This window comes from Rhipicephalus microplus, chromosome 3 (assembly GCF_043290135.1).
Source record: "Rhipicephalus microplus isolate Deutch F79 chromosome 3, USDA_Rmic, whole genome shotgun sequence".
NCBI classification, from domain to species: domain Eukaryota; kingdom Metazoa; phylum Arthropoda; class Arachnida; order Ixodida; family Ixodidae; genus Rhipicephalus; species Rhipicephalus microplus.
In genome coordinates this window covers 261789188-261813801 of record NC_134702.1, presented here as the reverse complement: position 1 = coordinate 261813801, position 24614 = coordinate 261789188, and the positions used below count along the sequence as shown (strand labels likewise).

Sequence of the window (24614 nt, the reverse complement as noted above, 5' to 3'; positions counted from 1 at the left end):
CGTACGCTAAGACAGAGCATTGGGCTAATAAATCCTAAAACTGCATAGTTTTAACTGATGGCATGTGCCACCCTCTTTGTTGAGTCACTGAAGTTGGGTCGTTGTGGATATAAGAGGTTCTTTGACAGCGTCGGAGTAATGGTTTATTCTGTAGTACCTTATGTAGGTAAAGAAAACCCGCCCACGCTGTTCTAATGTGAGCTTTTAAGGGCACTGGAGTTCAAGACGCGTTTTACGGGGTAGGATCTGGCTTTGTTAGTGCTGTCTTTTTTCAGTGAAGCTTTGACTATCTCAATGCGCTGGACATCTAATAACAATATCATGAGAGAGGGTTGCGTCCCAAAACAATGATATGGGTATGAGATACGCCGTAGAGGAGGACTACGGAAATGTCAATTATCTGGTGTTTTTTCGCATACATTTAGATCGCATATTACATGGCTCTCCGCCATTTTTCTTCATCAAAATGCGCAGTCGTGATCTTCGGGTCAGCAGCGGAGTGCCCTTGCCACTGATTAACCAAGCAGTACGATTTCAAACTTGTGATTTATGTTTTCCCTTCTCTGCTAACCTCCTCTTTTATGTGTGTCGCCGGTAACTCTTAGCAGAACTAAATTGTTCTCTCACGCGTCTTTCGTGCATGGTCGAATATGGCCTGCTAGCTCACTGTCAGTACACCTTATTTACAAGTTTTGAACTTTTCCCACTGCCCTATTTTAGAAATTTTAGCACATAACAAAATTACATATTCTCCTATCCTGCACTGTGTGTGTGGTGTGCATTGTGCATCTCACTCTATATCTCTCGCTTTTAGAGCGAAAGCTCTTATGAGATCACAGCAGCGATGGATCCGCACAGTGGTGTTTACATGGTTAGAGAGTCTGCTTCTGATGCGGAAGGTGCCGGGTTTGATTCCCAGTGCCGACCAGGAACACAGCGGTTTTTCCCAATGTGTAAAGCATTACAACGACGGCGCTTGGTTGTTCCTGGTACTCATCTCGAAATGTAGCTCCAGAGGTTCTGCGAAGGCCCCTGGGCGTTCTCAGCCTTGCCCCAAGGAATATTTGTGGCAATCAATCATTCTTCTACAGAGGTACTTTTCAAATAGACCCAGTTGAATATTGTGTGAACGCAACGAGCGGCACCGTCATCTTTAGGGCTAGATTTGATGAGAGTGTTCGAATAAAGAACAGGTCAACGGTGGGCTTCGCCATGGGAACCACGGCTCCTCCCTTTCTCAACATCAATTTGGTGCTGAAACTCTTGAAGTTGTGACATCCACGCTGTCTCACCTTCAAAGACCCTTTCTCCCTTCTTTCGGCACCATAATGCAAAGGAAAACACAAATGATCGGTGAAGAAACCAGAGAGAACGCGTTCACGCTTTAAACTTCTTTTCAGACAGTGCTCACCTGTACGCGTTTTATCTTTTTTTAACAGACGCCACTAATCCTGAAATTTCATTTGTGGTTGCAGTGATTGCTATCCAATTTCAGAAACATTGCATATTCACTCCTATGATACAACCATCACGTATGGTTAACGTACATTGTAGTTGGGTGCGATGCACTGAAGGTGATTTATCTTGCAGTGTACAGGGCTATTATCTTTGCGAAGAGCAGCGCTTCCTAGTTGCTTATCACCTCTGGTGTTGCTAATACTCATGGTCTTGTTAGCATCATTGCGCAAAAACAAACAGTTTTTTAAACAGCTGCAACTCGTCTATATAAGTCTGGGCGTGCGAATTTCATACATATATTCAGCCCCGAATAATGACGTATCACTCAATAAAAAAATACAACACGGTCACCTTCCTTCCACATGCTTCGCATAACACTTATTTTCAAAGTGGACGGGATCTGCCATTTTTTTTCTACAACGTCTACGACTTCACGTCTTGTTCCAAACGTCTAGTCATACATTTGTGCAAATGCCAGAGCTCTTTGGTAGCGCTTTTTCAGTGAGAAATTTTTCACCGGAGCCGTGTTGTAAGCAAATTATTCAAAGCTCAATTTGGTGGGCGTCAAACTTTTTTACGTGTTTTTCGCTGGGTGAACCAAATGGTATTTTGCCGTTTTGTTTTCCTATTACTCTTTTTAACACAATGATATTGTTTTCTGGTAACTGTGGTTTTAGGTACCTGGTGTGTGAAACAAAAGAACAACATGTACACTATGGATGATCTCTTGTGCCGCTGCCTCGAATAATAACGACGCCGGATACTTCAGTATGCCTTAAAGGGGCTTTATATTCGGCCTTCACTCATCAAACACCCTGTGAGAGTGGCTTCACAGCACAACAGCCAGAAAACCACAATAGTTTTCGTGCAATACTTCAAGATAATGGAACTCAGTGACCATCTGTGATACGCCCCGCTGTGTAGGTGTGTGTTGTGAAATCTTCGTCTTTCCCTCAATGATTCACTCCCATTCACTCCCACGTTCCCCTACCGATAAGTATGGTAGCAAGCTAGACGATAGCTGGTCTCCCTGCATGTGCTAAGTTCCTTCACTCTCTCTCTCTCTCTCTCTCTCTTCCTCTTTCTCTGGCTCTTGTTCTACCTGAAAGAAGTTTAGCGGAAATGAAGCGATAGGTAGATGTCAATATGGAGCCGTGTTTTCATGAGGGCCCTAACGGAAACCAGCTCCCCTGCGAAATAATCGGCTTCAGCGACATTCCGTCTCCAAAACTTTTCGTCCCTTCATCCCTCTCTTTTTTTCAGCATAGCTAAGTGATACGACGGTTAGATATGACAGATTGTCAGAATTGTTAGTTGTTTGGCAACAATAATGCTAATGATGATTCGTGCAACACTGAGTTGTGTGCTTGGAGATCAGAGACTATATAGCTACAGGGACCCGCTCGGTGGATTTCGTGCCGACCGATTGTGCCCCCGTCATATCCGACGGCAGCGCAGCTCTGGCTGACTGGGCTCTCCCTACGCCATCTCCTGACAAGAGCTCTCGCCGAGTGGTGCCCCGTCGTCGGACTCCTGCGACCATGTCCATCTTTCCAATTTTCTCCTGACTTCCATCATTCACTCTCCCTGTGCCTCGCTATCTCCTTCCTCTCTCTCTATCTCTTTACCTTTTAATCCTATTTTTTTAAATCCTTCCTTTATCCCCACCCTAGCGAGCTACTATTGAGGTGTCCTTCCCCTTAGAGACAGTTATGGGGCTCACTTTCCTCTTCTTTTAATTTAAATCCTCTTCCTCCCTCTATATAGCCACATTTCAACTACCTTGATATTTTGTGTTTTTTTGCTCTTTCTGTATGGTGTTATCCAGTCTATGTTAAATTTCACTGCGTGCTTTTTATCTTTGCTGTAGAGCAAGATTCTTCAAGACAATGCCCGCGGGCTGTACGCGGCCCCGGACGTGTTCCTATCCGTTCACCAACCCCGCGTGACTTTCACAGTGCAATACATTTTATTAAAAACTTTAGGTTTTATTTTTGCTTTCCTAGAAGATTGAGACATTTGTATTTTGTCTATCGTGATAAATAAAGCTTTCTTCAGCAGAGCTACTGACACACGACTGGTCTTCAGCAATTTTTGTGAGGCGCTTCGTGTGTCGTACGCGCAAAAACAGCCGCTGAACAGAATCCGGATACTTCAAGACGGACGTCCAGATTTTACTTGTTGTGGAGAAGAGAGTTTGTATGTTTCTGAAAACTTGAAGCGAAATCCCCGTAAGAACTGGCCTACCTACGACCTCGAGACTTTGCGAGACAAAGTTTTCTGACTGTGGCCAGGCAGCTATCTAAGTTTCAGACCCCTGCTGTACAGGAATCGTCGCTGTTTCATTAATAAACATTACTTGACCCCTTTTGTCTGTGAATCTACTGCGCTATTCTGCGTAATCGTAATGACAGAATAAAGTAACTGTAAATAGTATTACTGAGGAGACTGGCCGTAACGTGCACAAATTGCATGCTCAACAAACAACAAAAAATTATGCATGACATTTCAAAAATGTTTAAAACATCTTTTCAAAAATATTTCAATGGATTGTTTGAGGATGTTTTTAAAACATTCTTAACGAATTCGGGCTGGACATAGGAGAAGATGTACTGCATTTTTCATGCCTCTAGCGTTTACTTCGGGGGTCTTGTAGGCGGTTTTATTGTGTCGAATAAATGTTTATAGAACCTAAATTACCTGTTTTGTGCTATTGTATAAATTTATTATTACTAATAAAGGCCTCTGCTTAGGTATTGGAAGCGCAAACGCCTTTTCCGGTGTATTGTTTTTCTCATCTGCTTTCGTCACTTTATTTATGTATTTATTTACACCTACAGCGCCCTCTGGGGGCATTGTTGGGGGGGGGGGTTTACAAATTCAACGTACATTTAAATCAGTGGGGACAAGTTCAATTGCACGGCACTCAAAAAATAAATACAAACCAAAAATACTTAAATGACAGCATACAATATCATTGTGTGACCACATACTCCTTTAAAAGGGAAGGAAACACTGTGGAAGGGGCGGCCACAATGTTTTTTCGAAGACTGTTGCATTCGTGAATAGTTTCAGGAAAAAAAGTATTTGCATACATTGATGTTCGGCACATATATTGCCGTGAACCATGCATTGGGTTTGTTTATTTGTGTTTTGTTTTTCCGGCCTGGCTGCGCCGGCCTGTGCTATCGCTGTTTTCACAGCGTTTTGAACAAACGCTACCACAGCGTTTCGAACAAACGCTATCGAACAACGCTTCATGCATTGTTCGATAGAAACACCGCTTCAAGCGTTGTTTGTTAGAAACGCTCTTCGAACGAACAGCGTTTCTAACAAACGCTCTCACGGCGTTCTCAATACAATTCGACTATTCTAGAAACCCTCGACCATTCGAGAATTCGACTATTCGACCATTCGAGAAACATAGACAGCATATCCGCGATTGTCTTATTGAGCCGTTCCGTTAGTCTATTCGTTTGGGGGTGGTACGCCGTCATTCTTCGGTGATCTGTGTTGCTGTAGCGTAGGATTCCTTGCATGAGCTCCGCAGTGAAGGTCATTCCGCGGTCCGTGATAAGGACCTTGGGGGCTCCATGTCGCAGCACAATTTGGTTAATAAAGAACTTTGCAACTTCTTGTGCAGTTCCCCTAGGAAGAGCGGTGGTCTCTGCGTAGCGCGTCATGTGGTCTGTCGCTGCAACAATCCATTTGTTCGCGGATCGGGATGTAGGGAACGGGCCCAGAAGGTCCATTCTGATCTGTTGGAAGAGCCTCGTTGGGACGGCGATCGGCTGCAGAAGTCCGGCTGGTCTCGTCGGTGGTGTTTTTCGTCACTGGCAGTCACGGCAGCTCCGGACGTAGTGGGTGACATCGGATGTAAGGCGGGGCCAAAAGTATTTCGCCTTGATTTTTGTAATCGTGCGAGCTGTTCCGAGATGTCCGGAAGACGGGTCGTCGTGGCACGCTTCCAAAGTTTCGTCACGAAGGTCTGCGAGGATGACAAGTAGATAATTCGTTCTCGTTCCGGGGTTGAAATTCTTCTTCACTAGGATGGAGTTTTTGAGGATGAATGCTGGTAAGTTGCGCTTGAACGCCCTAGGCACGGCGACGTTGCGTCCTTCGAGGTAGTCGATCATGGCGCGGAGGTCAGGGTCGGAACGCTGCTGGGCGGCTAGGTCGCTCTCTGTCATGACTCCGAAGAACGCGCTGTCTTCATCGGAGTCCTGCGGTGGTGGGTCGACGGGGGCGCGGGATAGGCATTCGGCGTCGGAGTGTTTCCTGCCGGATTTGTAGAATATTGTAACGTCAAACTCTTGCAGGCGCAAGCTCCACCGCCACAGCGGACGAGCCAACACAGCGCTTGATGGTCTGTCACAACCTTAAACGGTCTACCATAGACGTATGGGCGAAATTTTGAAATGGCCCATATGATAGCCAGGCACTCTTTCTCGGAGGCAGAGTAGTTTCTCTCCTCCTTCGACAGACCACGGCTTGCATAGGCGATTACCTTTTCGTAACCGCTTTGCTTTTGGACGAAGACGGCACCCAAACCGATATCACTGGCGTCCGTGTGCATTTCCGTTTCGGCATTTTCGTTGAAATGAGCGAGCACGGGCGGGTTTTGCAGGCGTTGTTGCAGCTCGCAGAATGCCTTTTCTTGGTCGTTTTCCCAGCTTAAAGGGGTGCTTTCTTTCGTCAGGTGCGTGAGTGGCTCTGCAATGCGTGCGAAGTTTGCGACGAAGCGCCGGTAGTATGCGCGCAGTCCGAGAAACCTTCGCACACACTTCTTATCTTTCGGCCTCGGGAAGTTCGCAATGGCTGATATTTTTGCCGGGTGAGGTAGGACTCCCGCGGCGTTCACGACGTGACCCAAGAACTTGAGTGCCTCGTACGTGAAACGGCACTTCTCAGGCTTCAGCGTTAATGAGTTTAATTACTTAGGTGTTACTATATCCAGCAGTTTAAAGTGGGACAATCATATTGACAACATTACAGGACTGGCGAAGCGAAAGCTGGGTTTTCTGAGAAGGAAACTCCGTAATGCAACGCCCTCTGTTGAATTGTTGGCGTATAAGACTGTTGTTAGACCGACGCTGGAGTACGCAGCTATCATCTGGGATCCGCATACTGAAACTGAAATTAACAAACTTGAACGAGTACAAAGATTTGCCGCGAGGTTTATTTATTCAAATTACATGAGAACACAGTCTGTATCATTTTTGCTTGCTAGGGCTGACCTTCAATCGTTAGCTACACGTAGAAAAATAGCTCGCTTAAAATTTATTTATGACCTGTATCATAAGAACTACAAGCTGGATCCCAGTGTATACCTGCGCCCCCCAGGACGAGTGTCGGCTCGTACCAATCACTCATTTTCTGTCCAAGCTTATGTACCGCGGGTGGATGTATATAAGTTTTCGTTTCTGGTGCGATCTATTGTTGACTGGAATGCGCTTCCTCCCGAGGTACTTACAGGATGTAGATCCTCACAGGATTTTCAACGACGGCTGGACTTGTTTTTTGCCTAACACTGTTTGCTTATTGTTCACCTGTTCACCTCCCACCCCTGCTACAGCCCGCAAGGGCTAGCAGTATTGTAAATAAATAAATAAATAACCCCGACGTACGAATGGCCTCGAGTACAGATTCCAACCTTGTAAGGTGTTCGTCGAAAGTCCGGGCGAATACGACAACGTCGTCGAGGTATACGAGGCAAGTGTGCCGCTTCAGGCCCGCTAGCACAGTGTCCATGACTCTCTGAAACGTTGCGGGCGCCGTGCACAGCCCAAACGGCATCACCTTTAACTCGTATAGAACGTCCGGGGTTATAAATGCAGTCTTCTCTCGGTCTCTCTCGTCCACTTCAATTTGCCAGTAGCCGGTCTTCAGATCCATGGATGAGAAGTACTTGGCGTGGCAGAGGTGGTCGAGGGCGTCGTCGATTCGTGGCAGGGGGTACACGTCCTTTTTGGTGATTTTGTTTAGTCTCCGGTAGTCAACGCAGAATCTTAAAGTGCCATCTTTTTTCTTCACGAGTACAACCGGCGCAGCCCACGGACTTTTTCATGGCTGTATTATGTCGTCGCTGAGCATGTCATCAACTTGAGTCCGGATGGCTTCGCGCTCGTGTGAAGAAACGGGGTACGGTGACTGTCTGGTAGGTCGGGCTCCATCTTCGGTTATTAATCGGTGCTTCGCCAAAGGTGTCTTACGTAACTTCGAGTTCGAGGAAAAACACTCGCTGTAGCGACGGAGCAACTCCAATAATCTGTCCCGATTTTCTTGCGACAGCGCCGGGTTCACGTCGAAAGGATGTGGCAGCCTGGAAGCATCTGCGCGTGCGCGTTCAAAGGTGGCGACCGTGATCACTTGACTCGCTTCTTGCGTTTCTTCGAGGAACGCATTTGCAGCGCCCTTGTTTTGATGCTGGTACTCCTCGGTGAAATTGGTGACCGAAACGTGGGATCTGCGTTGCTTAAACCGCGCAATGCCTCTTGCGACAAACACACCGCGGTCTAGAAGCAACCTCTGGTCAGTCTCCACGATAGCGTCGACGTCAGGAGCCGCACCTTCACAATAGACGGCGATCATCAAGCTTGGGCGGAGTAGCAGGGGACGTGATCGTCGGCGATCCTTACAGCAGCACGGTGTCCGAGGTTCGGCTGCGGGGTCGTGGAGTGATCGGAAGAAAACGTTATCGACCTGGTCTGCAGAGCAATTATTGCGCCATTGTCCGTCAAAACGTCCATTCCGAGAATTACATCGCGGGAGCAGTTAGGCAAAATGACGAACTCCGTAGGGTACGTAGTGCCGTCTATGGTGACGCGCGATGTGCACATTCCACTTGGGGTCACGAGGTGGCCTCTTGCTGTGCGTATGTGCGGACCATCCCATCTGGTCGTAAATTTCTTTAGCTTGGACGCGAATGACCCGCTCATGACCGAGTAGTCGGCTCCCGTGTCGATGAGGGCGACTACGTCAAGGCCGTCGATGGACAACTGGACGTCGGATGCCGCTTTCCTCGAATTTCGGGTGCGTCGGGGCGCCGTATTGCGGCTTGCACGTGTTGATGGTCGGGCACTATGCGTCGTCATCGTCGTCTTCTCAGCGGCAGGCTTCGTCATTTCGGGTACGCGTCGCGCAGCGTAGCTGTCGTCGTTTTCGGGGGTCTCGTCAGGGTGTCGTCGGGTCGTCGGGATGAGGGCATGTCGTGAGTCACGGTCTTGCGTCGTTGGAGGGTTTTCATTTTCTCGCCGTTGTGCAACTTCACCTCCAGAAGTTGCTGCTTTAGTTTCCCCATTGTGGGCTGGGGGACCTTCCACGGGCGAAGTCAGCATTGCTGCGACGGTTGGGGGATTGGTACGGGTAGGGCGACGGCGAATGGCTGAAACGGGATGGTCCACGGCTGGTGTTCGACAGGTATTCTTCGATCTCAAATGGGCGCTGGCTGGCTCGCGGGCGGGGTGCGTCGACGGAGAACCCACGCAAACCCAGCCTCTTGTACGGGCAGCGGCGGTAGACGTGGTCGGCCTCTCCGCAGTAGTAGCACAGCGGACGATTATCTGGCGTTCGCCACACCTCGGTCTCCCTGGGCGCCTGGTTTCGGGTTACAGGGGGTCGGGCGGGTGACATTGGGCGGCGGTACGCTGGGGCCTCTTGATAACGGGTTGGGACGGGTCGGGGTCGACGAGCAGCAGCGGAGTAGGTCATCGCTTGTGGTTCGCAAGATGCTTCCGACGGCGTGGAATTCCCCAGTGCTTGCTGAAGCTCCTCGCGGACGACGTCAGTGAGGGAGGCGACTTGGGGCTGCAGCGTTGCTGGGAACAATTTCCTCAGTTCCTCGCGAACGACGGCGCGGATGGTCTCCCGCAAGTTTTCCGTTGCCAATCCAGGCGCGTTTACCGGGTTCACTGAAAGGGGGTTGAGTGGTCTATCGTATTGCTCGAACGCATATCTAAGGTCCTCTCGATCATCGAAGCCTCGGTGACGAACTCAGCGACGGTCTTAGGGGAGTTGCGGATGAGTCCAGCGAAGAGCTCTTGTTTTACTCCCCGCATCAGAAAGCGCACATTCTTCTCTTCTGCCATTTTGGGGTCAGCTCTCCAGAACAGCATCTTCATCTCCTCAGCGAACAGTGCAACACCTTAGTTAGGGTGTTGCATTCGCGTCTCCAACAAAAGGGCGGCTCGTTCTTTCCGCACAACCGTAGCGAATGTTTGAGGAATTCGCTCTTAAAGACAGTCCATTCGGTTAGGGAGCCTTCATGGTTCTCAAACCACGTTCGAGCTGCATCCTCCAAATTGAAAAAGACATGACGAAACGTTTCTTCGTCATCCCACCTGTTAAAGATGCGGACGCGCTCCAGCTTCTCCAGCCACTCTTCCGGGTCTTCACCAGGAGATCCTCGGAATGATGGGGGATAACGAGATGGTTGTTGCAGAACGACGGGAGGGTCGGTAGCGCTGGTCATGGTGCCTGCGTTGATAATCGTGGTTTTTACGTCTTCTTTCCTTTTTTTATCCGGGAGCAGTCCAAACTCTGGCTGAAGGCCTTGCTGTCGGCGGCTGACACGAGTTAGGCGTGCTTGTCGGCTTGGCAATGGCTTAGGGTTCATGTACCCCGCACCTCCACCAGATGTCACGCAGCAAAGGACGACGCAGTTGTCTATGAGGAAAACAAGTTTATTGGAGCGAACCTTTGCTCCCCTAACAACTGAAAAAAATACACAGGCGGCGAAGCAGCGGCCAGCAAAACGACGGGCACGCTAGTGAGCGTCGGCGATCGAATGACGCGGCATCGTCTGTGCGGGAATTTATATCCCTCGGCGCGAGGGTTTCTCGAATAGTCGAATTGTATCGGGAATGCCATGATAGCGTTTGTTAGAAACGCTGTTCGTTCGAACAGCGCCTCTAACAAACAACGCTTGAAGCGTTGTTTCTATCGAACAACGCCTGAAGCGTTGTTCGATAGCGTTTGTTCGAAACGCTGTGGTAGCGTTTGTTCGAAACGCTGTGAAAACGGCGATAGCACAGGCCGGCGCAGCCAGGCCGAAAAAACAAAACACAAATAAACAAACCCAATGCATGGTTCGCGGCACCAGGAGGCCCGCCAGCTTGCTCGAGCTCGTATAACGGACCAGCAACTGGTGGATGCCGGACGCTACAATCTCCGACGCCGAGACGCCGAGTACCATCCTGGAGATCGTGTGTGGGTTTGGACTCCCATTCGACGACGTGGACACAGTGAGAAACTTCTACGACGCTATTTTGGACCCTACCAGATTCTACGACGTGTTGGCGAACTAACGTACGAAGTGATCGCCGATGGGGACTCCCGTACATCACGACGACGCACGCGGCCCGAAGTCGTCCATGTGGTTCATATAAAACCTTTCTACAGACGATGACGAACTTTTATTTTAGTTTGTGTGGACTGTCCCTTATGTTAGCATCGGGTCGATGCACTCTTAGAGGGGGGGTAATGCCGCGAACCATGCATTGGGCTTGTTTATTTGTGTTTTGTTTTTTCGGCCTGGCTGCGCCGGCCTGTGCTATCGCTGTTTTCACAGTGTTTCGAACAAACGCTACCACAGCGTTTCGAACAAACGCTATCGAACAACGCTTCAGGCGTTGTTCGATAGAAACAACGCTTCAAGCGTTGTTTGTTAGAAACGCTGTTCGAACGAACAGCGTTTGTAACAAACGCTGTCACGTCGTTCTCGATACAATTCGACTATTCGAGAAACCCTCGCGCCAAGGAATATAAATTCCCGCACAGCCGATGCCACGTCATTCCCGTCTTCCCGCTCACGTGGTACAGACCAAAGACCTTGACCAGTTTAAATCGCTGCTTACCGCGCCCGGAATAGTGTAATATCCTCATGTCGTTTTTATGGTTCCCGTTTTTCTGACTTTCATTGTTGTCAGTGCAGGCGAAGTAATGGAGCGTTGCCTTCTGACATCATATTGTTTTCTGTTTTTACCAAATATATAGCTACCTAGCTCATTGCCATTGTTTCCATTCTGACTTGTATGTTTGCACTTTTGTACTGCTGTAAAGCGCGGTTATCCAAGCTGTTTAAACTCTGATTGGTCCCAATGTAAAACATGTAGCGTGTCCGGCCATGTAGTTTCTTTTATGCTTCTCCACTCATTTATTGTTGCAACGGTCTTGTGTATAGTCATGTTGGTAGCACACTTCCCCCTCATCCCTACCCTCGTTTTTTGTTCTAGTCTGTCACTTGTACCACCCCTCATGTAATGCCTTCTTCTAGGAGGCCCTTGAGGTATGAAAATAAATAAATAAATAATAAATAAATAAATAAATTCGATCGCCGACGCTTACTAGCGTGCCCGTCGTTTTGCTGGCCGCTGCTGCGCCGCCTGTGTATTTTTTCAGTTGTTAGGGGAGCACAGGTTCGCTCCAATCAACTTGTTTTCCTCATAGACAACTGCGTCGTCCTTTGCTGCGTGACATTATACACACACTTTCAAAGGATGGTCCCGTCGTGATGAGATGTAGTAGGTGTTGCCTTACACCTACTATTGCTGCTGCTGCTTTTCCACCTCCTATTGCTACTACTACCACTACCGCTGCTGCAGCTGCGCCTCCTCCTTCTCCTCCTCCTACTACTACTTCTTAACTGCTACTACTGCTACTACGACTACTTTGCTGCTGCTATTAATAAATTTTTACTATTGTAGAGAGGAAGAAGATTATGTGCTGCAGTTCGTCATAACTTCACCGAGAGGAGGCGAGCGCGAGCTGTTGTTCTCAGCTCGATTCCAACACCTATCGATATTCAATTATATGTGTATGCAGACGAATTTGCCTTCTTTGTGACAAATAGTGATCTGCAAATACTTTATCAGATAGTCCAGGATTTCATAAACATAATAGAGCAATGTTTTCAAAAGATTCGAATGTCTTTAAGCATAAAGAAAAGCGTGCTTCTAGCATTTTTGTTCAGGGATCCCGTCAACATCTCCCTGATATATGACACAGAGCTGACTCCCCAGGTGGATTCACTAGAGCACCGCAGCAATGTGTTTGCAGCGAGCGCCCCAATTTATCATACAATTTATTTATGAATAACCTCACTGAAATATATTTTGAATGTTTTTCTCTGAAGTCATGTAAAGCATCTTAATAGTCGCAAACATTGGGTAAACAAAGAATGTCTTAAAGTTATAAGAAAGCAGGACCGATTGTTCAAGGCATTTATGGTGTGTAAGTCGCCTGGAGCCCTGTAATATTTAAAAAGCTCCGAAACTTTCTTGCCAAACGACTTTGTGATAAAAGTAAACAATATTATTTGAAACTATTTACTTCAACGCCAGGGAGTACAAAAACTTTTGGAAGCCACTTAACAGTACACTTCAAATCCAGGAGGCGTTAGCAAAAATTGTAAAAGATGGTACGGAAATTCAAGGGCCTGAATTAGCTGGGGCATTTATCGTCTTCTTGTTGTTTGTTGGTGGCACCACAATCAGTAGTACTGCTTTAAAAGATGCGACTAATCACAACAATCAAACAAGCTCTTAACATTTAAAACGTTAGTACGGCCATTACTCGAATACGGTTGTGTCGTGTGGAATCCACACAAAGCGTCCGACATTGCAAAACTAGAATCCATACAAAAAAAAGCCGTCCGTTTTATCTGCCGAAGATATGACTGAGATTTTTCGCCTACGTCCAACTTAGCACCTTTGGGTTTAACTCCTTTATCTGCCAGGCGCCATTCAGAATGCTTAAAGCTCCTGTACACCTTGATTAATTCGCCGCGCTTGCCCTCACTCCACAGGTATCTGCAGTTTGCCACACCACCCTCTGTTCACACCGGTAGTCAACACGCGCTAAATATTACGCCACTTCACCCCAAAACTGAGTTGTTTAAGTATAGTTTTTTTCCCTTCACTATTGAGCTCTGGAACTCGCTACCCGGCGATACCCGCGGGCTCCCTTTGGAGCAGTTTCTGAGTGCAATATCACATGCGTGTTAAGTAGATATTTCTATGTTCTGTTTCTTTCTGTGCTCTTGCTCTGTTCATTCTGTATCTTGTGTAGTACTATGAACCACAAATTTGTGCCATATGCTCATGTTTTTGTTTCTGCTTGTTATCACCTGATCATTTGTATGTCCACTCCTGCAATAGCCCTAATAGGGGCTGCAGTATGTATAAATAAATAAATAAATAAATAAATAAATAAATAAATAAATAAATAAATAAATAAATAAATACTATTTCTAGAGCCCATTAGTAGCGACATTTTTGACACTCAGTAACAGCAAAGCCACTGACGCGGACAATGTTCCAATGCAACCTGTTTGGTATGCTATTGACATACTAGCACCCTCTCTTACGTACATTTTCAACTTGAGTTTGTCCACAGGACCTTTCCCACGAGACATGCAGATAGCAAAAGTCACAGTGATATATAAAAAGGGTCCCAGAAATGACTTGTCCAACTATCGTTCTAAATCAATTATACCTGTTTTCTCTAAGGTTGTGTAGAAAATTATTTTGCAGCCTTTTACCTCTTTTATTGACAAATTCGACCTCACAACTTCAGCACAGTGTGTCTTCCAGAAAAATAAATCTACTAAGCTTACGCTACGTGCACAGAAAAAATACATTCTAGAAAATTCTGAATCTGTAAATATGGTACTCGCTCTTTTTCTTGATTCCTCCAAGGCCTTCGACCTCAGTAATCATAAAATTCTCCGACAAAAGTTGGATCATTATGGTATAAAAGGCGTTGCGCACAAATACATCACTTCATACTTGCAACAACGCACTCAATTCGTCATATTTGAAAGCAATCATTCCGTAACAAAACATTAAAACAGGTGTTCTACAGGGAAGCATCTTGGGACCGTTTCTCTTTATACTTTACGTTAATAAGATAGGTCGTATTGATGAATCAGTTCATTACAATATATATGCTGACAATACAAGTTTTTTGTTCAAGCAGATGCAGCAGCAATCTAGGTAGTCGAGCAAATAACGCATTGTCTAAAATTAGCGTCTGCGCCCAAGAAAACTCCTTAAAACTAAATATAAATAAAACAAAAGCTGTTTTATTTCACCTTCGAAATACACAAATTCAATTTCCTATCATTTCGTTATATAACACAGAAATTGAAGTAGTCAAAATTTTTTAATCATTAAGAGTGTCCTTTTCACACAGCATGACATAGTATGATTACGTGAACCATAATATTACTAAACTATCTCGGGTAATCACCCATACCTTCACCGCATCTTCGAAGCACCAACAGTCATCTTTCTGCGAACAGACTATATCTTCAAGATAAAACGTATAACTTGTCACTCAGCTCATTATGCTAATTCCTTTTCTTCAAACAATAGTTGCATGGAATAACTTGCCATCCCACATTGCCACTCAAGCAGATTACACAACATTTCGCGAACTTTTACTCAACATTTCTGACTAGATATCCACCGTGCGTACTATCAATAAGCTTTTCATATGTACATCTGTGTTTTAATTTTCTTCTTATCATGGGTTAATGTTTTTCACGACCATTGTTCACACTTGAGTTGTGCTATTTATGGGTTAATTGCAAACTTTTCTATCTTAAGATCATGCCTTCGTTTTAGTTTTTTTCCTTGTATACTGTATTTGTTAGTGCCCTTAATTTATGTTTGCAGTAGTCAATAATCTATCTCTACTTATTTTTTTTCCAAAGTATCTGGTTTTCGTTGTTGTTGTTGTTGTTTGTATTTAGCTCGCTTTCAATATTTTGTATAAACTTGTTTTTACATTGTATAAGCGTACAATGATTTGTTTCATGTGTCCGTTTCCCTATGTAATACACCTTCGAGGGCCTTTAGGGGTATTATGAAATAATAGACAGGCGCCACCTTGTTCCTTGGACTGTCCACCTGAGTCGCCCCAAGCACTATCACGACCCACTCCTACTCTCGTCACCTTGACTTGCCAGAATAGCTCATGTTCGCCGCCAAGGTATTGTAGAAAGGAAGAAGATGATGTGCTGTAGTGGGTCACGACCCTAGAAAAAGAAGCCGAGTGCGAGCTGGTGGCCCTAGTGCTGTGAATCTTGTGTCTGTTGTTGCCGCCCACTTTCAGAATCAATATTGCCACCAGCACGTAGTGGGTTGACAGCAAGAGCGGCTCTCAATCTGGAGAAAAAAGAAGATCGCGTGCTTCTTCTCTGCTTGAGAGCCAGCCACGACTGACGCATCGACCTAGTGCTAGCTACCTGGTGGTTTAATAAATCCCCCAGTACTTGTGACTCATCGTGACAAACTGGTGGAAGTGCTGGGTAGTCTCACGGATGCTGCAGACCCCCCCCCCCCCCCCCCAGGAAGCCGCGATACGAGTCCAGTGCCAGTGAATACTCCCGTGCATCGGACCAGCCGCCGAATCAGGGGATTGCCTCCGGAAGCCGACGATACTGCTCCCACCACGTCGACAAACATGACCAGCGCTTCGGTGCAAACATCGGCAACCGGCACGGGAAGCACGACGTCGAACCGCTACACGTTGGAAAGCCCACGCGCACCGGCGACGTTCCATGGCTCGGAGCACGAGGACGTTGAGGACTGGTTGGCGGATTTCGAGCGCGTAGCCACCTTGAATCAGTGGGACGACGCGGCGAAACTGGGTCGTGTCTACTTCTATCTCGAAGACGGGGCACGTACATGATATCAAAACCGAGAGGAACAGCTGACGACGTGGCCCGAATTCTCTCGTAGACTTCTGCAGACCTATGGCAGTGCTGATCGCCAAGAACGAGCTGAACGAGCTATTCTGGCCCGCGTCCAGCTGCCAAACGAAACTGTGACCACGTTCGTCGAAGACATGACGCGCCTCTTCCGACGGGCTGATTCAAGAATGACGGAGGACAAGAAGTTGCGTCACTTGATGCGCGGTGTCAAGGACCAGCTTTTTGCCGGCCTCGTGCGCAGCCCTCCGAAGACGGTCGCGGAGTTCTTGTCCGAGGCCGTGACAATGGAAAAAATGCTGCAGCAGCGATCCAACCAATACAACAGGCAAGTCAATGGCATGTCTACTGCCGACATTTTCACCGCCACTAGAACCACCAACGACTGTCTACGTGAACTCATCCGTGGTATAATACGTGAAGAGTTACAAAAGGCTGGTGTAACACCTCATCCTACAGTAAACGCTATTGCAACTCTGATCAAGGATGAGCTGCACCAGGCCCTCCGAGACACCTTGCCTCATGATACAGCTGTGCCAGCACCTGCTGAATACCGCCGTGAGACAACCTACGCGGAAGCATTGAAACGCCCTGCTGCATCGCCGCCATTATTCGTCCATCCTGTTCCTGCTGTTTCACTACAGTCAGCGCAGCACATACCGTACTACGAAGGCACGTACACGCCACCACCGTTGGCCTTTGTCCCTGGTGCTTCTGTCGCCCATCGTTCAGTGCAACCAATTCAGTACATCGATGATCGGCGCACGTCTCCTCGAAAGTCTGATGTTTGGCGCACACCTGATCGCCGGCCTCTGTGCTTTCACAGTGGAGAAGCTGATCACTTGTACCGCCAGTGCCCATATCGCCGTCTTGGGCTTCGCGGCTTCTCTGCGTACTCACCGCCACCCCGTTACGGCCAGAGACCGCGCGACATCGAAAACTACCTCTCCCAGCAGCATGCACCTCCATCTGCCGGGCGCCAGTCACGCTCGCCATCACCGAGGCGATTTTCATCAACGCCCCAGCGGTATTCTACCACACGGTCTCCCAGCCCCCGTCGGGAAAACTAGACCAAGCGACCTCTGGGGGCGGGGTCGCTGAACGTCGAAGCGCTGAAGACCTCCCATTGACGCAGAACTGTACAGAAACCGGTCCGACATCACATACTGCTGCAAAGGATGGCCGACTTTCACTCGACATAGCAGTGACAATTGATGGTTGTGCAGTTAATGCGTTAGTGGACACCAGCGCAGACTATTCCATACTGAGCGGGAAACTGACAACGCAGCTGAAGAAAGTCATCACGCCGTGGCATAACTCGCAGATTCGGACAGCTGGTGGCCACGTCGTAACTCCACTGGGTGCCTGCACAACTAGGGTACAAATTCAAGGGTACACATTCGTAGCAAGCTGCCTTGTTCTACGCGAATGTTCCCGTGACGTCATTCTGGGGGTTGACTTTCTACAAGAAAATGGAGCTATCATTGATCTGCGAGAGCGCCGCGTCACGTTCTCAGCCCAGCGAGCAATCAACGTGCAGGATGGTGGAAGGCGTGTCGACGTACTACGTATTTCTGAACAGAGTGTGACGCTTCCTCCACGAACAAGTGTTCTAGTCGACGTAACATGCTGTGGTTTGGGCGATGGCGATGTGGTGGCTGAGACAAATTTAGAACACCTCCTGCAGCAAGGCATTTGTGTAGCTAGAAGTGTAATACACCTACGTGATGGCCGATCTGAATTGCTCGTAACCAACTTCAGCAACGAGCATCGACATCTTTTCCGTGGCACTTCGATAGCGTTTGCCCACGAAGTAGCAAACGTCACCAACTGTCTCACGTCGGAAATAGTGGATACCGCAGACACGTCACTGAGTAATATTGACATCAATCCTCATCTGTCCACCGTTAACCAGACTGCGCTACGAGCGCTCTTGTTCGAGTTCAGGTCTTGCTTCGCAACTTGCTCAAAGATCCGCCAGACGTCCATCACTCAACACAGGATCATCACGTACGAGGACGCACGTCCGATACACCAGAACCCCTACCGCGTGTCAGCCAAAGAGCGTGAAGCGATACGTACGCAAGTCACCGAGATGCTTGACGATGGCGTTATTGAACCATCTAACAGCCCATGGTCATCTCCAGTCGTACTTGTCAAAAAGAAGCACGGGTCGCTACGCTTCTGCGTCGACTACCGGAAGCTTAACAACGTGACGAAAAAGGATGTGTATCCGCTACCACGTATCGACGATTCGCTGGATAGACTTCGTCGTGCCCATTATTTCACTTCTCTCGATCTCAAAAGCGGGTATTGGCAAATCGAGGTAGATCAGCGAGACCGTGAGAAAACAGCCTTTGTGACTCCAGACGGCCTATACCAATTTCGAGTGCTCCCTTTTGGCTTGTGTTCAGCACCGGCAACTTTCCAGCGAATGATGGACACTGTCCTCACAGGGCTCAAGTGGCAGACTTGTCTTGTCTACCTTGATGATGTGGTGGTGTTCTCTACCACGTTCGAGCAGCACCTTCACCGCCTGCGCAGCGTGCTGGAGGCCATCTGATCGGCGGACCTCACACTAAAGCCACAGAAGTGCCACTTCGGCTATAAAGAACTAAAATTTCTTGGACATGTAGTTAGCGCCGAAGGAATCCGTCCCGATCCGGACAAGCCTGCCGCTGTTGCCGAATTACCAGCTCCTGTCGATAAGAAAGCCATCCGGCGCTTCCTTGGTTTGTGCGCCTACTATCGCCGATTCATTCATGGCTTTTCACAGATAGCAGAACCTCTGACTCGTCTCACAAGGGACGACACGTCGTTTGTCTGGGAAAACGAGCAACAAGCAGCTTTTGATGAGCTGCGACAGCGCATGCAATCAGCGCCCGTTCTCGCTCATTTCGACGATGATGCTGACACGGAGGTCCATACCGACGCTAGTAACATTGGGCTCGGTGCAGTGCTCGTTCAGCGTCAAGAGGACATCGAAAGAGTGATAGCCTACGCCAGCCGCTCTCTATCCCGTGCTGAGGCGAATTATTCCACTACGGAGAAAGAGTGCCTCGCAGTCGTGTGGGCAATCACCAAGTTCCGCCCGTACCTTTATGGTCGTCCCTTCAAGATAGTGACGGACCATCACGCGCTCTGTTGGTTGGCAAGCCTGCGCGACCCTTCAGGTCGGCTAGCACGGTGGAGCTTGCGGCTGCAGGAATTTGATGTCACCATCGTCCATAAGTCCGGCCGTAAGCATGAAGACGCTGACACACTGTCACGCGCACCCCTTCATGTCGTCAGTCAGGAAGCAGAGGAAGACGAAGGCTTTCTGGGCGCCGTTAGTGCATCAGACTTGAGCAAACGACAGCGAGATGATGCAGAGATTCGTCCAATCATTGATCATTTAGAGGGCCAGGGCGCAATCATACCACGTCATTTATCCCGCTCGTTGACGTCGTTCTGCCTGCGAGGCGGTGTGCTGTACAAGAAGAACGCTCGTTCGAACAACCGTGCTTACCTCCTGGTGGTTCCTCGAGACATGCGGGACGACGTCCTCTTCGCTTGCCATGACGAACCCACATCCGGTCATCTGGGCTACTCAAGGACACTTGCCAGAGTGAGCGAGAGGTACTATTGGCCAGGACTTTCAGCAAGCGTAAAGAAGTACGTCAAGAGCTGTCGGGAATGTCAGCGCCGAAAGCAACCATCTGTTAAGCCAGCTGGTTTGCTTCAGCCCATTGAAGCACCCTGCACGCCGTTCGACCAAGTCGGCATGGACATTCTCGGGCCATTTCCTATGTCTGTGGACAGCAACAAATGGGTGATCGTCGCGACCGACTATTTGACACGCTACGCTGAAACCCAGGCGATCCCACGAGCCACGGCTTCTGAGGTAGCACAATTTTTTATGCGCCACATCGTGTTACGACACGGTGCTCCTTCAAGTATAATAACGGACAGAGGGACGGCATTCACGGCGCAGCTTACGGACGAAGTTTTCAAACTGAGCAACACCAGACACCGAAGGACAACTGCGTACCACCCGCAAACCAACGGACTTACCGAACGACTGAATAAGACCCTCGCAGACATGATCTCAATGTACATCGACGTACAACACAAAACATGGGACCGGATCTTACCTTACGTGACCTTCGCGTATAATACCGCCGTGCAAGAGACCACGCGATTCACGCCATTTCGGCTTCTCTACGGCCGCGAAGTGCAGACCATGCTAGACTGAATGCTACTGTGTCAGGACGAAGACGAGTTTGCAACAGACGCCAAAGAATTCGCAGAGCGTGCTGAGGAAGCCCGGCAACTCGCGCGACTTCACATCGGCCAGCAGCAGCAGGCAGACGCACGACGCTATAATACCCGCCACAGAAAAGTGTTTTACAGCCCCGGAGATCAAGTTTGGGTGTGGACGCCCGTCCGCCGCCGTGGCCTTAGTGAAAAGTTGCTGAGCCGGTACTTTGGCCCATATAAAGTGTTACGCCGCGTCAGTGACGTGAACTACGAAGTGGTTCCGGACTCAACACCCCATGCACGGAGCAGGACACGGCTGAGGCCGGACGTCGTTCATGTGTTGCGCATGAAACCATTTATTGCGCGTTGTTCGTAACTTTTCCTTTACCATACAGCGTTCTTTGTGTTTTTGTTTATTTTGTGAACTTACTTTCTCGTTCATTGACGTTTTCTATATTGGCACGCTCTTCAATTTTTACTTTCACTTTATCCGAATTTTCAATTTTTTTTCACGTGCCTATGTAGTAGCATCGCGGTGCTGCTATGTACTTTCCTTTCCTCTTTTTGGTACTTGTTTTTTTTTCTTTTTGGAAGGGGGGATAATGCCACCAGCACGTAGTGGGTTGACAGCAAGAGCGGCTCTCAATCTGGAGGAAAAAGAAGATCGCGTGCTTCTTCTCTGCTTGAGAGCCAGCCACGACTGACGCATCGACCTAGTGCTAGCTACCTGGTGGTTTAATAAATCCCCCAGTACTTGTGACTCATCGTGACAATATACCTGCTCTGCAAGTGCTACTTGCAGCAAGAAACCCAGTTTCGCTACAGCTACTACATCTGCTGCTGCTGCTGTAGTAGTAGTAGTAGTAGTAGTAGTAGTAGTAGTAGTAGTAGTAGTAGTAGCAAAAATATTAGTATGAAGAGGAGGAGAAGCAGCAGCCGTAGTAGGTGCCCAGACAACTTTGTTGTGAAATCAAGAACAGTGGCAAAACATAATGCATTGTCCGCCTTATTTGTTACGGCAAATACTAGTAAAATATCAACGGTAAAACTGCCAGAACGATGCTACAGCGTTCAGCAAGGCACATATGCGTTCAGGCGCAATAACTATTTGGCACACCTACCGTTTCGTTTTCAAAGGTGAACGTGCGTTTTCGCCGCTGGCAGCTGTTGTTGCTCAACGAAAGCCTTCGGTTGTCCAACGAATACGCTTGGACTTGTGTGATATTGAGCCGAGAATGGGAGTCCTGAAAAAAATTGTTCAATTCCTGTTTCATAGGAATCGACTTAGCGCGAAGGTAAAACGTCTTTCCAGAAGTAGTTGATCTTTAGTGCAAACTGGGATAAGAGAGCTTGTACGATGTTTGTTATGGTTTCTAGATGAAACAGAGTAAGCACCTAGAGCAGTATGAACGAAACAGCGTAGTGAGGATGGTTGCTCGCACCATCTGCTAGGCACATTGTACTCGTCGTGTGCGAAACTCACAAACGTCCGCAATGGGCAGAATATACCAGTCTCTTAGAGTGAAATGCTTTTGCGTACGTCTACGCTACAGGTACAAGCATATCGCCTTCTAAAGTTGGTATTTACTCCTATAGTGAAATTGATGCGCATGTTGGTATGGTCCTTGGTATAATTATCACACCGCGTATTCCTCAAAAAACTTTCAATCTGTGTGCTACTTTGTTGTTCAAGTCTATCACATAGTGCGCTTAGTATTTTGTAAAAAGAAGAGGTACAAAGGTTGAGGTGACAATGCAGAATTTGGCGACATCATCTTGTGAAGTGTTGCTTATCTGTAAATCTTCTTGACACTGCACAGTGCGAAATACAGTTTAGCTACGCAATTGGCAAATACAATTTAGTGGCACAAGAGACCTAAAGCCGCAAACTTCTACTGCGGAATCTTTATACACGCTAAAAAATGCAAAGACCACAATAATAATATTACATGGAGTTCTACTTTGCAAAACTCCGGTAGGATCATGAGAGACGCCATAGTAGTGGTGATGGAAAAGCGTTTAATTAGAAACACTTAGAGTTCCACTACAAACGCACTTGGGTCATCTCTTTATTCCACAATTTCACTGGAGATCATTGCTGCTAGGGCACAGGGCACCAAAGAGCGGTGAGCGTCCAGGTTGGAGCAGCCGGGCAAGAATTCTTTCCAAGCCACTCTTGTGACTATGGGAAAGGAGCTTGGAAAAGGAAGAAGTATGGCGGGGCATACTGAAATCATGACGTAGGTGCCGGGAAGCCACCCACAATGCGCACAGTAGCCATATATACCCGACATGAAATGCTGGGCGGCTGCAGGACACAAGAAGGTGTTTGTCTTCAAACGTCTCAGAGGTCGCTCGCCCTATTTAGAGAAACCGTGTGCAGTTTCTAAGTAAACACGGCGTGAGGTGCGATATTATCGAGAATTTCGTGGCAGTGCATAAGAGCTGAAGTGCCTGGGAGAGACGCGGGTCGAAAGACGTGACAGCCCGAAAAAAATGCAGGCAGCGGCATGAGCCGCTTTGTTACTTGGGGAGACCAGCATGAGTCAGCGTCATGAGGCAGCGTGAAAAAGGTCCGCGGTTAGAGGATTGATTTGTGGGGCGTCATGAGGCAGCGTGAAAAAGGTCCGCGGTTACAGGATTGATTTGTGGGGTTTAACGTCCCAAAACCGCCATATGATTATGAGAGACACCGTAGTGGAGGGCTCCGGAAATTTGACCACCTAGAGTTTTTTAACGTGCACCCAAATCTGAGCAGACGGGCCTACAACATTTCCGCCTGCAATGCAGCCGCCGCAGCCGGGATACGAACCGACAACCTGCGGGTCAGCAGCCGAGTACCTTAGCCACTAGACTGGCGGTTAGAGCAGCTATGCTACCGGGCAGGTATTGGGAACATGTGAAACACGAATCTATGATGATCCCTCTTGCTGAGGGGTGAGAAGGGGCGAAAGCAATGGCTACCTCTTCATTCCAGTAGCATCAGGTGTGCGGAAAGAGAGGCCGTAAATGTGGTGGCCCTCGGAGATCACTGCCGCATTGAAGTGTCCCGAGAAAGTTGGGCCTGAGAAGGAACCATGAGTGTCGGGGTACCGACTGTACAGAAATTGTGTTTGGGCAGGTGTACGTTTGTGTGTTTACTGGAATCCTTGATACAAAGAACTCAAAGAACTCAAAGTTTTCCCCCCTTACTCCCACGGCGAATAAATTGGGTGGTGCATTTGAGATAGGGTTTAGCGCGAGCTTGTCCAGAAGGTGACTCCCAAGAGCTGTTTGGGACAGGGGGTTCATTTGATTCAGGCCGTGAGCCTCCCGCAACTCGGCATACGAATTGTGCACTGCCAATGAAGCAAAGCGACGATTCGAGGCAGCAATGAGAAAGTACAGTTCTCGCTTATAAACCAATTGCAGCAGTGCGTTGAGCTAGTTCTTGTTGTGGCGACGCAAGAGAAGCTAGGCGGTGCGCAGATGACTCCGCTGGTCACATACGCGTGAGGAAAGCGGAGGAAGTGCTGACCACGAAGGCCGCCACGTTAGGTGGATACCCGCCGAATCATATGACGAACCTGTTCGCTATTGCGCCGAAGAGGCCCAAGCCAGCGTTCACAGTAGAAAAGACGTAGAGACCAAGACTGCGTAGTTCTGCAACAACTGGTATCCCGCCAGATGGCTGAGATATTTGAGTTAGTGGGGGAGAATATAGTGAGAGATGGGCTCCCACGTGTTTGAACATCTGCGCTCATTAACCTTCACACAAAATTAAGTTCACGGGCCTTAACTATTTTCGCATCCAACAAAAATTCAGGTGCTGCCGCCATCATTCAATCCCATGTCCTTCTGATTATCAGTGGAACGCCATAACCACTACACCACCGATTCAGGCAGCAGGTGGCACAAAGTGATGCTTCTACTAAGACACAGAACTACCACCTTGTTGTAGCCGCTAGCAAGAAGTACGAAAAAAATTGTACATTAAATTGGTTGTTTTATTTTGTTATTTTTATATATTGAGCACTAACAGACATTTAGGCCAAGTAAGTATAGAGGACAAGTAATTGAGAAGAAATCAGAGTGTACGAAAAGATGACTTGCAACTTGTAGGGACTAGTTATCGTTTTGTGAACATTCCTTTCTTGGCATGTATACATAAGAACTACTTAAAAAGGTGTCATGTACTTCATTGGCACTATTTTTTTGTTAATTT

At 47.9% G+C, this 24614-nt stretch overlaps 1 protein-coding gene and 1 long non-coding RNA gene across 12 annotated transcripts in view; one reads left to right on the top strand and one right to left on the bottom strand.

Annotated features, from left to right (window-relative positions):
- LOC142804240 (uncharacterized) overlaps positions 1–24614 on the top strand; it is a 349173-nt gene that overhangs the window by 52269 nt on the left and 272290 nt on the right. Inside the window, exon 3 of one of the 6 annotated variants that reach the window (XR_012894539.1) lies at positions 3329–4220. The exons of the other annotated variants lie outside the window; for them this stretch is intronic. This is a non-coding gene — a long non-coding RNA (uncharacterized LOC142804240). Of the gene's footprint in view, positions 1–3328; positions 4221–24614 lie in introns of those variants that run through there. 6 annotated transcript variants of the gene reach the window in all.
- Positions 1–24614, bottom strand: part of LOC119170521 (polyamine-transporting ATPase 13A3) — a 1084416-nt gene that overhangs the window by 979886 nt on the left and 79916 nt on the right. For 4 of the 6 annotated variants that reach the window (XR_012894535.1, XR_012894534.1, XM_075890967.1 and 1 more), the window contains exon 3: positions 21532–21654. The exons of the other annotated variants lie outside the window; for them this stretch is intronic. Coding sequence is in view for 2 of the 4 variants with exons in the window: in XM_075890967.1 (XP_075747082.1) it covers positions 21532–21654 (123 nt within the window). In the remaining 2 variants the exon portion in view is untranslated. The remainder of the gene's footprint in view (positions 1–21531; positions 21655–24614) is intronic. 6 annotated transcript variants of the gene reach the window in all.